The sequence below is a fragment of the Canis lupus genome, chromosome 3 (assembly GCF_011100685.1).
Source record: "Canis lupus familiaris isolate Mischka breed German Shepherd chromosome 3, alternate assembly UU_Cfam_GSD_1.0, whole genome shotgun sequence".
Classification (NCBI taxonomy): domain Eukaryota; kingdom Metazoa; phylum Chordata; class Mammalia; order Carnivora; family Canidae; genus Canis; species Canis lupus.
The window spans coordinates 89,655,128-89,669,624 of NC_049224.1; the positions used below are offsets into that span (position 1 = coordinate 89,655,128).

At 34.3% G+C, this 14,497-nt stretch overlaps 1 protein-coding gene across 7 annotated transcripts in view; it reads right to left on the reverse strand.

Annotated features, from left to right (window-relative positions):
* SLIT2 (slit guidance ligand 2) overlaps positions 1–14,497 on the reverse strand; it is a 349,622-nt gene that overhangs the window by 92,180 nt on the left and 242,945 nt on the right. For all 7 annotated transcript variants that reach the window (XM_038533594.1, XM_038533592.1, XM_038533593.1 and 4 more), the window contains 2 exons: positions 5,282–5,353; positions 4,726–4,797 (listed from right to left, as the gene is read on the reverse strand). In XM_038533594.1, the coding sequence (XP_038389522.1) occupies positions 4,726–4,797; positions 5,282–5,353 (144 nt within the window). The remainder of the gene's footprint in view (positions 1–4,725; positions 4,798–5,281; positions 5,354–14,497) is intronic.

A 14,497-nucleotide genomic window follows, 5' to 3' on the forward strand; every position in this document is an offset into this window, starting at 1 on the left:
ACACGGTATTATATATGAAAAACCCTAAAGACTACACCAAAAAACTACTAAAACAGATATATTAATTCCATAAGGTCATAGGATACAAAATCAATATACAGATATCTGTTGTATTTCTATACATTAATACTGCAGTAACAGAAGGAGAAATTAAGAAAACAATCCCATTTGCATTTGCAGCAAAAAAAAAAGAATAAAATACCAAGTAATAACTTAACTGAGGAAGTGGAAACCTGTACTCCGAAAACTATAAAACATTGGTGAATGAAACTAAAGACAACACAAATGGAAAAATATTCCATGCTCATGGATTAAAGAATAAGTATTGTTAAAATGTCCATGTGACCCAAAACAATCTACCGATTTGATGAAATCCCTATCAGAAAGCAAATATAAGCTATTGGGACTATATCAAAATAAAAAGCTTCTTCAAATCAAAGAAAACTATTAACAAAACTAAAGGCAATTTACTGAATGGGAGAAAATATCTGCAAATGTTATATCCAATAAAGGGCTAGAAATGACATATCCAAAATATATAAAGAATTTCTACAACTCAACAGCAAAAAACCTGAAATAATCTGATTAAAAAAATGAGCCAAAGACATGAGCAGACATTTTAAGAAGATATACAAATGGTCAACAGACATGTAAAAAGTTAATCAACATCATTCATTGTCGGGGAAATGCAAATTATAACCACAATGAGATATCACCTCATATCTGTCAGAATGGCTAATATGAAAAAGACAAGAAACAACAAGTGTTGGCAGGATGTGGAGAAAAAGAAACTCTCGTGCAGTGTTCTTGAGAATGCAGACTGGTGTAGCCACTGTGAAAAAACAGTATGGAGGTTCCCCAAAAAGTGAAAAGTAGAACTACCATAGGATTCAGTAATTTCACTACTGGGCATTTACGCAAAGAATATGAAGATGCTAATTTGAAAAGATATACGCAGCCCTATGTTTATTAGCAGCCCTATTTACAATAGCTATGATATGGAAGCGGCCCGAGTGTCCATCGATAGATGAATGAATAAAGAAGACATATATACAATGGAATACTACTGAGCCATTCAAAAAGAATGAAATCTTGCCCTTTGTGATAATAGGGAGGGATCTAGAGAGTATAATGCTAAATGAAATAAACCAGTCAGAGAAAGACAAGATACCATGTGATTTCACTCCTAAGTGGAATTTATGAAACAAATTAACAAATAGAAACAGAGACAACCCAAAGAACAGACTCTTAACTACAGTGAACTGATGGTTACCAGAGAGGAGGTGCATGGAGTGATGGATGAGACTGAAGGGGATCAAGGGTGCACTTAGAACGAGCACTGAGTAATGTATAGAATTGTTGAATCACTATAGTGTGCACCTGAAACTAGTATCACTGTATGGTTAACTATACTGGAATTAAAATGAAAAAAAAAAATAAAAGGGAAAAAAGAATTAAAGGGCGAATAATTTAGTAGGTTGTTCATTTGGGGCTTTGCTTTAAAGGTTGTCTCAAACAGCACAAATAGAGGTTAAGAGGTGTGTCATATGTATATTATGAAACTATTTTCCCCCCAACAAATCATTGTTTTCTTTATGATCATGTTAAAAAATAGATGTTTGTTATTAATGAGGCAATTTGGGTACATGGGGAAATACAGAAGAATGTCACAAAATAATTCGTATTATTAGACATAATTACTATTATTAGATATATGGCATTATTAGATAGATGGACTGTCAATCATAAAATGTTATAATAAAGAAATACTAAATGTGATGGAAATGAAGTTTCTCTCCAAAAGGTATAGCAATACTAGAGCTGGTATAGTTTTCTTATACACAGTGAGATCAAATCAAACAAGAAAAAATAAATTAAAAACATAAAAAGTCCAAAGATCAGGACAGAGAAGCTGGATGAGAGTCAAGAAAATAGGACCAACATCCATAAAAACGGGGAAAAGTCATGTCATCACATAAAGATAGAAAGTGAAAGAAGGCCAGTGAGAACCTGTGCTACATTCCTAGGAGGTAAAGAAAATCCTTAAAAAAACCCCCACAAAACTGTAAGATGAAAATGAATTCAGCTGAAAAGAAAATAAATACCCGAGGGATTTGGATAATATCATCCCAATACCAACAGTGACAAATTGGGTAGCTTCTCTACAGTTTTCTAACACATAACTTACGTCCAGCATACTCTATACAGTGTACACGTATGCCGATCAAGAATTGTTTTATAGTCCATGGTACCGATAGGGAAATCTTCAGCATTTCTTGTACCTGCTACCAGAAAGAAGCCAGGAACTGTAAGCCCAGCCTCACCCTTGCAAGTTTCAATGTTAGGACAGTAGGAGTAGGAGACGGCAAGAGCCGGTGGCCAGCCTAAAAAATGCTCAAAACAGAAACCTGTAAGATAGCTATCCCGAGAAAGGTGCGATGAGCAACTTTATTATTCAAATAAATGCCAGAGAGCTATACTTAAAGTTAAAAGTAATATATAGTTGTGAATATTTAAAACACTAAGCAATTTTAAAGAGACCATGATAAAGAGAAAAATGGAGGTTGCTCCATTTTCAATGAAAACTGGTAGTGAAATGTCAGGTACTGGACAGTTATCACTAATCTAAGATTGTAGGGATCGTGAATACAGCAATCACAGCAAAATACCGCCATCCTTCCTCTGGAGACCTCTGTGGAATTCGGGAGCTAGTTTAGTGAAGAGGGAAACTGGAATAAGAACGATGATAGCTTGCAATGAAAAAATAAGAAAAGAGGAAAACTATAGGTTAAGGATCGTGGGCATAAATATTTTCTGAGATCATCAAAATTGAGAAGCATACAAATCTACTCAGAAGACTTTGCCAAGGGCCTATCTGCTATTTCTGTAATATTTCCTCTGTGCTTTAATAGAGCCAGCAGGGGAGTAATCTTACCCCCATTTTAGAAATGAGATAACTGAAGCACAAGGAAATTAGTGACTACTTCAGCCCTGAGCCTCGTCAAGTGTTAAGAGCTGGCATTTGAACACAAGCCACTTAGTGTCCCAAAGGCCATCTCGCTGAGCCATTGTGCTATACCACTAAGGCATTTCTTTATTTTGTCATATGAAATAAGTTTCTAACCAGTCAATGGAAAACAATAAAAGATACTTACAGACAAGGCCTAATACACTAATTCATATATTGGATTCCTAAGAAATTATTATTAAATATTATGCGGATGCTATGGATGTCACAACAGGGCAATAAAAAGCACTGAGGATAAAATGATCCAACAGGTACATGTATCCTGAATGATATTTGCCATTAATACGTAGTATGCTAATAAAATATATTAATATACCAATAATATAATAACATATAGTGATAATATGTAATAAATTTTAACATGAATGTCAATAAACAAATATTAATGCAATTATTTAATATGAGAGACCTTTATTTACGTAAGTAATCTCCATACCCAAAGTGGGGCTTGAACTGATGACCCTGAGGTCAAGAGCCACATGCTCTACCAACTGAACCAGCCAGGTGCCCTTACTAGGGGGGATCTTTAAAACATTCAATAGATTGGGACACCTGGGTGGCTCAGAGGTTGAGCACCTGCCTTCTGCTCAGGGTGTGACCTGGTCCCAGGATCGAGTCCCATGTCAGCCTCCCCACGGGGAGCCTGCTTCTCCCTCTGCCTGTGTCTCTGCCTCTCTCTGACTCTCATGAATAAATAAAATCTTTAAAAAAAACTGTGAACACAATAAGGAAAATGATACCACCTGTAACACACAGACTTTCTCTCTAGCATAGCTGTTTGATTCTCTTCATAAAAGGACTGTTTTCTGATGCCACGGGCAGTATTTGGGCATTCTACTTCTGGAAAACAGTTTCTACTCTTCTGTATACCACTAGGTTTTTTTAAAATATAAATTCCCCAATGACCTAACACCCTGACTATAAGTTCCAAAAGGAAAGCTAATGGTTACAGCCTTCTGGAAAAAAAACTGTGTACATGGAGCATCAATCATCAAGACTAAGATCTTATTTCTGCAAGCATGTTCTTTTATATATATATTTCTCTATTTGCTATGAATCTGGGTAGGTATGTAATAATTTATAATATCATTAGTTGTAACTATGAGTTTACTAATAAATATATAATATTAATATAATACATCACTATATCAGTAATGTGTAATACATAATAAAATACATAACATAGTAGTTAATGTGTTATTATATATAAAACATAATGTATAATATAATGAATACAGAGACGATAAATTATCTGTTCTATTTATTGCTTATTTTATTGATCTTATTATTTCTTTTCATTATTTATTTTAATTCTCACAACCAGAGTGTGTCCATTAACAGTAAAGCAGTAGAGCTTAAGAGTAAAACTGCAAGCAAACAAGTATAAATAAAAGTTCTCCAACCATTTCTCTCTTTTGACATTTACTGGTTTTCTTGGAGGCACAGATACTCGAAGGACCCGGCATTGGTGCAATGGCTTTACTCGTGTTCTGTCCTTTTGTGTAGCTGGAATGTTGTATTTACTTTGGACGATATTACTGTCCAAAATGGCATACACAGGACTTCATGGACAATTTGAGTAGTTTAACTGAGTTTTACATTAAACTTTGCCATTTTAGAACCTGACAGTCCATCCTAAGAGCAATCGTTAGTTGTGTATTCATTCTGCTTTTCTTTAGTGATGAGTCCGTACTTACAGTGAATTCAGAGAGCGTAGTCCTTGGAAAGCGTCCGGTGCTAGTTCAGAGATCTGATTATTGCTCAGGTCACTAAGATGAGAAATAGGGTTAGGTTACATTAAATAGGACGTCAGGGAGGATTTACAGCAGGAGAAAGCTATTTACTGCCTTTATGCATCCATTTTACACTTATTAATGCCTGTATGAAATTTGTAACGTAAAACATCTGAAGAATCTTAAATTAAAAAAAAAATCAGACTTTTAAACCAATTATTGGCTCTTTTCTGAAATTATTATAAAAGATGCCTTGGCCTATTTTTGAAAATAGAACATCTAAGATTTGACAGCGAACGATATTGATCACATGTGTTCACACTGGTGTGAATCAATATGTTAAATTTCCCAGAACTTTAAAATATTACATAGTTTAGCTCTTAACATTGTAGCCATCAGTCACATTACCTAATATTTAAGCTGTCAAACACTCAAGCATTCATACATAAGCGAATGTCTGTATGGTCATGACCTGTATGATTTTTTAAATTACATATATTCCAGAATAGTATTCACTCACATTCTTCTAAGCTTTTTATATGGTGAGAAAGCTCCAGGAGGGATGACCTTGATTGAGTTCTGTTCCAAACGTCTGCAAGGAAAAAATTCAATTTTTAAATGGAAACGTGAGCTCTCGGGGATGTTTAATTCAAGCCCAGGATTCATGTCAAGAAGCAAAGCTGATGCTCTTCATGAGTGAGTCTTTTTTTTTTCTCAAAAATGATTACTAAAATTAATAATGCTGTGCCCTAAATGTGGAGCAAGATTGGGAATAAAAACAAGGCAATTATACAATGAATAAAAAATCTCCTCATTTTTAGGCATTACAGGTCCATTAATATTTAAGTCTGGACTTTGTATAAAAGAGAAAGCACGAATCAAAAAAAAATAAAAAGAGAAAGCACCTGTAAGAAACTAACTTCGAAGTATATTTTAATAACCTCTGTATCAGAAAGAGAAATGTAGTAACACTGAATAGATGTACAAGATGTTTTAGAGATAATTATAACTCTTTCACAAAGGAAATTACTGTTGAGTATTAGATTTTATAAACCTTTTATTTCCTCTACAGAAAGCATATTATAGGTTGAAAAAAGCTCAGAAGATTAATTTTGCAGCTTTTTATGAGGTAAAATCTTAAATTCCAAATCCATTAAATACTATACGCATTTTCAGCAAGACTGGCTGGACTCTGAATATGTCGTGTGAAAACCACTGTAGCCAAGTGCATTCAAACGCAAGTGTTTTAACCATGCATTGAAATCAGAGATGAAAATAATTCTACTCTCTGGTTCTGTTATTGGACAAAAACACATTTTTTTCTCATTTTGTTATGAAAGACACAAAAAAAACCACACAGATTTCATTAAGTGTCTTGGTAAATATTTTATCCATCAAAAAATGTTGCCTCTCAACTTCATGTCTATCCATGGGAACATCGTAATAAACATTTTTCATCCTCTTCTCTTTGAATCCTGGAGGCTGACTCCTGGGGACCATATATCCCAGGCTCACTCTTGCTTTGGTGGAGTTTGGCCAATAAGGGGAGGCACTGCCGGAGACTAAAGGGAGGATGAGCCAAGAAGTCAGGATGTCCTCCCCTCCTTGGCCTTGGGGGACGTACCCAGCAGGGGTCCCATTTTCTTCTGAAAGTTAGCTCCTGCGGGGCTACCTCTTGACTTTGTATAACACCAGTTTCCTCCTACATCTTTGTGGCCCTGCAGATAGACACAGCTTTCTATTCTGTGTCACCTTCACAATTGCTTAATTCAGTCCTCATATGAATCCCTCTATTTAAAGACCTGGCATGAGCTTCATTTATCTGTCTGGATTTAAAAAATATATATATGCAAATATGTAGATATATATAAATACATATTTATATAATATACAAAATATATAAATACAAATAAATACATATATAAATGTATATAGATGAATATATGTATTTATATATAAATGCATGTAATTATATTGGCATATTTATATATTTATGTACAAATACAATATCCATCTATAGAGTATACTGCGTCATATACATTGGTTCATTTTTGCTGAATGTTAGTAATACTTGAACATGTAGGTGAAGCCAACATGCAATGAACACTGAATCGAAGCAAACAAAATATCCCCAGAAGGTTAAGCAGCAATGCCTACATTTTGGTCTTATCTAATTCCAAAGTCCTTCTCCTCCCAGTTCCAGGCTTTTCTTCAACAGCCTCAGGGGTCACTCTGACCTCATCTCCACAGGCAATGGGTTCCCAACACACTGTGGCCTTTTGACTGTTGGGAACAACACTTCTTCCTGGGATGTGGCATTATCTGCCTCTGGTTCTCTACTTGTCTCTTAATTTCTAGATTGACCTCTTGATCCTCTAAATCCAGTTAATTCTCCCAAGTTACTATCCTTTCCTTTCTCACACAAAAGGTAAAAATCCTTTTTCCATAATCGGCAACACTAGTATGATTCGGTCCCTCCAGGAAGCAGAAATTATTTTGTTTACATTTAAGATAAAGTTTATTTACAAAATACGTAAAGAAGAAAATTCCATCTGCTTGTAATGCACCACTCAGATGAGGGAGTTTTAGGTTTTTTGTTTTGTTTCTGGTATGTATATTTATTTTATATATAATGGAAATCTTACTGTATAGAAAATTGTGAGTTGTTATGCCTTATATCAAATATCGTATCACGTTTTCCTAACACCATTAGATATTTTGGAAGATGTTATTTTTAATGTCGTTATAACATCCAATTATCAAAATGGACCACAGTTCTTTAATCCTTTTCAATTATTAGCCCATTTGGTTAGTAGTAATTTTACATTATTATGAATAATATCATTTAGTTATTTTAAGACAACTGAAGCCTTACTATATCTCTCAGGTATGGTTACTTGGATCTTTCTCTCTATACCCAAGGGCATCCTTTCGTCTGCACCTCTGCTCTCTCACTGTATTCTAGTCATTTTTCACATATTGCTCCTCTACCCGGTTTGTTGGCTCCTCAGGGGCAGATTTGCCCCAGAAGACAAAAAATAAATCGTACGAAGAAAATATGGATTTGGCATCTGGATTATTTATCTAGGTCTTGAGAAAGGGTATTTTTTTCAAAAGCTCTAAATATAACAAAGGGTGTTTGAATCATTTCACTGTTACACTATCGATTAGAATGTCATAAATTGATGGTTTAGAGACACCTTTTTTTTTTCTGTGATCCATTCTTGCAGTTAGATTTTAAGAAGTTTAAAATGTAATCAATGAAAATACAGTGAAAGCAAGCTATAGACACAACACTATTGACTGGAGGACTTTCTTCGCATCTAGGGCAATGAAACATCATTTTCTTTTCTTATAACTTTGCTCAAAATACTATTAAAGCAAAAAAAAAAAAACAAACTATAAAGCTATGATGAGAAAAAAATTCAAATTATTTTTGTCCAGTATATTTCCTTCAAAGCAACAGTAATGTGAAACTAGGTCATATGATTAATTTTCATAAATATCATTTAAAGTTCTTGAAATAGAAAACCAGTAATCATTCATTCATTCACCCTCTGTACTTTACCTGTGCAAAACATACTATATGAATGGAGTTCAGTGGTGATCGGAAGCAAGCATGTTTATACCCTCATGGAAGTTTTATTGATAAATGTCTAATTTGCAGTTACACTTCTGATTGATTTGTTCAGTATAAGTTTTTAAAACATGATATATTCAGCACTGAAATATCAATAACATTAATTCACGAATGTGGTCAAACGAATGCTATCATGTAATATAACTGAAGAACTTCCTTAGATATTTTAAAGTTCTTTTATTATTTTAAAGTATTTGAATCTAGAACACTTATGATCACTAATTGTTCTAACGGAACGGAAATATATTTTAGTATGACAACTAAATTCATGTGTCTAATCTACAATTCATGTCATTGATAAATATTCCTACTAAAGCAAACCAAAGATATATGTGAGGCTATATGTTTTTTAGAAAATGCATGCATATAAAGTTCTAAAACAAGGAGAATTCATGATGAAATAGTGTTAAGTATTACATGCAAAAATAACAATTCCAACGTAATACAGTGATGTTGCATGTGTCATTCCTTCTTGCAATGTACCGTGACTTAACCTTCACACTGCAAACCATTTCATTTACAACATATGCAACAGAAAGCTGAACAATGACATGTAAAATGGATTTGGTTGCTTTTCTTTATTTATCTATTTGCTTCCAACCTTTGTTCCAAAAAAAAAAAAAAAAATTTGAAACAGAGCTTATACGGTTATTTACACTGACTCAGCAGCTAATTGGTTTTTACGGCACAGCACCAGCAGTCCATTAAGGCAAAATGTAATTGCCTCCTTCATTCAAACAGATTCTCAAGCAAGAAAACATTCTACCACTGGCAGATGTCAACCAATAAATTTTAAGATGTTTCAAAATGTCCATTTTCTCCTCTTTAGTGAGCAAACAATAAACTAATGTGTACTTCCCTCTAAACTTTCAGATGTCTGGGATCCTACTTCTCATTATGAGAACTTTAGAATATATTTTTAAAACTACAAGCAACGCACATCTCAAATGGTGTTCACACTCCTACAGAAAAGAGGGGAAAGTATTTCAATCAGATTATAAAAAATAAGGAAATATAGCATTCAGGTGAAGGTTAAAAAAAAGAAACAAATGAAATGTACCTTTTCTATTTTTGCTATCCTGTAATCTTCTATTTTAATAGCATAAAATCTGCTGAATTTTATAGAGTGCAAATTTGAATCCATTGTTCCATGAAAAATCTAATTAAAAACATTCCAGGGTTACAAAAACAGATAGTGTCATGGCTAAGATATATTTGCATGCTGCAGATAAAACCCACCATGATTAAGAGCCTTCCAAATGTTAGTCCTTCATAAAAATAAGATTCAATATATTGAATTTCAAAGCAAAAATATATTTAGAAAGCTGAATACGGGAGGAGGAAAATTCTATCAACCATATATACTATATGGAAGTCTTTTTCATGTGTGAGTAGCTCCACAGAATGTACGTGGACAATTCCAAAACATTTTATCACTCTGTGTGTGTGTGTATAGTTTATATAAAAGCAACCTGCTGTTACTACTTCATCAAAATCACAAGGAAATTTTAGTTAGAAATTCCATGAGATAAGAAAATGGAGACAATTTTCTAACTGCGCCATCAAAAAATTCAGAAGTAAAGTATGTTTAATCAATAAAAGCCTTCCTCTCCTCACTCACATACACCTTTTTCCCTTGTTCTTTAATTATTGCTTTAAAAAAAAATCATGTATGTCGTCACACTTATAGAGTTCCTAGGGATGAGCTGCAACCAATATATACCACTTTCTGATGCCTATTTTAAACACTGTAGAAAATGGAAAATTATCAAGAAATCTCTCTAATACTGTATAGGCCCTTAGAACATGGAAATGACATGCACGTATACCTGAGCTCTGTGACATAAAACACTCTATGATGGTTATTCACGAGGAGATCTTAGAACAGTAGAGTATATAACTCAGTACAACTTGGGAATTAAAAAAACTCTAACTAGTTCTGAAGCCATTTATGAGATAATAATATCAATTTATTTTAAATGACACTTCCAGCTCGCTGGTTTTTCAATTCTCAGGAATTATTTTCAATATTTTTCAAGCTAAATTATGTTGACCAACCATACAAAATAACATCCACATGCCAAAGCTGAAACAGCTCTCTCCAAGAGGTATTATGTTTTATATATGTGTGTACATAAAGATAAATATGTATGGCTTAGTGACTAAAAGATAAACATGTATGGTTTAGTGATTAAAAGTATGAGCTTTACAACCACTGATAAAACTCTGTGGACCCTGCAAAAATTAATTTGCTTCTCTGTCTCAGTTTCTCTTTCCAGAAAATGAAAATAAAACTTACTATAAAATATATTTTTGTAAAAATGATGAGATGTAGAAAAATGCTTTTTTTCTTGCATGAAAAATGGTGAAAGAATTAAAATATGGGGATACACATGTGTATATTTGCAATCACACATATAATAAGCAGCACTAGATAATAAAACACTTTTAACACATAATAGTTTCATGCACACAGATTATATACAGAAATGAATCTGATACATGATTTGATCTCTAGTATGAAATAAATATATAGGATCACAAAACGCATTTTTAAACTAATTAGCAGTACAGCTTTGTAGACAACCCAGCAATTATGTATTAAACACGTACACGCATAGATCCTTCACAGAGAGGCTGAAAAAAACATAGAATGTTGTAATTTCCATGATCAACATGATTAAAATATAGAGCATTTTCTCAAATCTGAAAACTGTCTTAGGAACTCAAAAAGGTTTTACAACATCAGTGAAGTATGAGTTTGGATTGATCGTGTCTGTAACATACAGCCCAGATGTTGATTATACATGGCAATAAAACTGACAGTTCTTTGCATTTTCCCCATCTGCTTTTAACATAAATGGCAAAAACAGCTGCCAGAGACTAGAATGTAGATTTAATGGGGGTGGGGGTGGGGGGTTGGAATGACCCTAGCTTCTGAATCTTGGCCTGCTCAGTGCAGCCAAATATTCTCATCATAGGTAACGCCAATTCAACATTTGAAAAGGAGGAAGCAGCTCTATTCCTTTGACATTAGGGATTCTCTTGCCTATTACATAATAATTCTAAAGTAAGTACTTGATATTTCTGGACTATTACTAACTTTAGCAGTAAACGTATGCCTTGAAGTCCTCCATACATCTATACAAAATGATGAAAAAATATTTGAGTGAAACACAATTTCTGTTATATAATTGTAGTCTCTTTAGTACTTTGTAAATTTAATTAATATCTTCAGTAGTGGAGTGACTATTTGCCTCTAGAGGGACATATTATGCATCTAGCCTTAGGACGGTGGCCATTCTAATGGATTATCAGTCATCCCCGCCATGGGATGACTTGTCCCTGAATATTGTCTGTTGCCTTAATCTTATTTATTTATTTATTTTTTTGTGATGTCGTTCTAGGGTACATGCCCCTGAGGATAAATTCAACTGATACTTTCAGAGTAGAAAGAACTCTTCTTCCTTTTGGCCTTTAAGCGTTTAATGCAAGACAAAGATGTGTGTGTGTGTACGTGTGTCCAAGGGTATGTGTTCTCACTGACTTCGTATTCTGACAGCGACCTAAATGAACGTTAACGTTCTCATGGGTGTATTCACACGGATATATATTCAAATGCAAAGATACACTCAAAACTCACAATCACATGGTTTAGATTTAGACGGGAAGATTGGCATAGGCACATGGCTCCCTGATTTCAGGGGGACAGAGTATAGATTCATAATGTCAATAACATTAAGCTTTCATAATTTTTCTTTAGCAATTCAAGAAAGAAAAATAACTCAATGTTCTGCTGCATTGTTTTTCATTAACGATGAAAGCCTTTTGGACACTGATTCTGAGTCAGGCACTGAGCTACGTTGTCCATTTGGTAATAATTTTAGTTTTAGAAACATTATGCAAATTGTCTTTCCACATCGCTTGTTTAACAGCATTACTCAATGAGTAGATCACAATTGGCCTTCTCCCCTTGCACCGATTTATCGTCCAAATTATCCATCATCTTTTCCCTTGAATTTAGGTAACACTGTGGCCACTAGTAGTATTTGAACTGTATGAATTTTCAACTTAATCTTTCCAGATGATTACAGAGCCATAAATCTATAGCTTAATCCTCCCAAAACACATGCTGGTGATCCATCAGATAATAAAGAATATGTTGACTATGCACCAGCTGTCTTCATTTTTATGTTAAAGTCTACACAGGTCTTATTGTACCTCCGATAGGTCTCCATTTTCTTTTCTGTAGATTTTAGGGAAGTAACCACAACAGCACTAGGGTCACTTCTTGGGATGGCCTTCCATCCTTATCCACTGCTACGCCCGCCTTCACCATGCACACGCCCTATAGACTGTTGCTTTCACATTCCTAGAGTACTCTTTCCCTCCAAACCATTCTCCCTTCGGTCTTAGGGTGATTTTTCTAGCATATCTAATCATATCATATCTAAGCATATCTAGTCTACTACCTGTCTCAGAACGCTTCCTTGTACACTATTGTTATTAGGAGAGGTGATTCTTCAAGATCAGGCTTTCACTTCATGGTCTAGCAATCAAAAATTGCTTTAATTTCTCAAACACATACTACCTCGAACTTTTCTGGGACTTTGCACATGCTTTTTCCCTCTGTCTGTAAAGCCCTCAATTTCTCTGCCTGCAAGACACCTACATCCTCATACCTGGAGATTCTTTGATTCTCCCAGGCAAGCCAAGGTATTCCTTTCTCTGTATTGCCTGTGTGCATTTTATAACTTATCACACAGTTTTAAAATATTCTCTGTGTGGTTTTGATTCTCTGTACTGTAAACATCGTGAAGGCGGGGAGTGTGTCCTTTTGTCTATAAGGCCTGAGGCAAAGTAGGCCCTCAAAAATATTTGTTGAGTATGTAGTACATAAAAATATGCTATTTTCCCACTTGTTCTTCTGTTGCAATAATACTCATGAGACTCCTTGGACTTTTTTTTTTTTTTTTTTGAGAAACCAGTTGGAGTTTCTTTCTTTTCTTACCACCTTAATCTCCACTCTAGTTGTTTTAGTATTTTTTAAAATTTATTTATAAATAAACAAATTCTTTTTTAAATTTATTTATAAATTTTACCGTATTTTTGCCAATTATTTATAAATTCTACCGTAATATTTTCACTCAACTAATATTATAAAATTTTGATTCAGTCTTCTATGTCTTTCTCTTAAGAAAGCCATTATAGCTTTTTGCTTAAATGATCACACATCTCAACAAAAACACATAAAGTACGAGTATATACATACATATACGTCATACGTCACATATGTAGCTTTTGTGAAATGAGGTACAAATAAAAATAGGTAAGAAAATAAATTGAAAAAAATGAAAAAAAAAGAAAATAAATTGAAAGGGCAACTGATAGAAGGGAGAAACTATTCTCAAATCATATATTTGATAAGGTATTAATATCCAAAATATATACAGAACTAATAAAACTCAGTAGCAAAAAAAGCAAATAATCCAATTTAAAATAACCAGAGGACTTAAACAGACATTTTGCCAAAGGAGACATACAAATGGCCAATACATACATGAAAAGGTACTCAACGTGACTAGTCATCAGGGAAATGCAAATCAAAACCACAATAAGCTATCACCTCTCACTTTTATGATGGTTATAACCAAAAAGACAAGAGTACCAAAGGTTGGCAAAGATGTGGACTGTTGGTGGGAGTGTGTACTGGTGCAGCCCCTTTTTTTAAAATATTTTATTTATTTATTCATGAGAGACAGAGAGAGAGAGAGAGGCAGAGACACAGGCAGAGGGAGAAGCAGGCCCCATGCAGGGAGCCCGATGTGGGATTCGATCCTGGGTCTCCAGGATCACGCCCTGGGCTATGGGGGCTGCCCCTGGTGCAGCCCTTTTGGAAAAAAGTATGTAAGTTCCTCAAAAGATTAAAAACAGAACTACCACACGGCCTAGAAATCTCACTCTTGGGTGTACATCTAAAAAAAATGAAGAGTATCTTGATATGTCTGTACCCTCATGTTCATTGCAGCTTTATGCACAGTAGCCAATATATGGGGACAACCTCAATGTCCTTTGACAGATTAATGGATAAAGAAA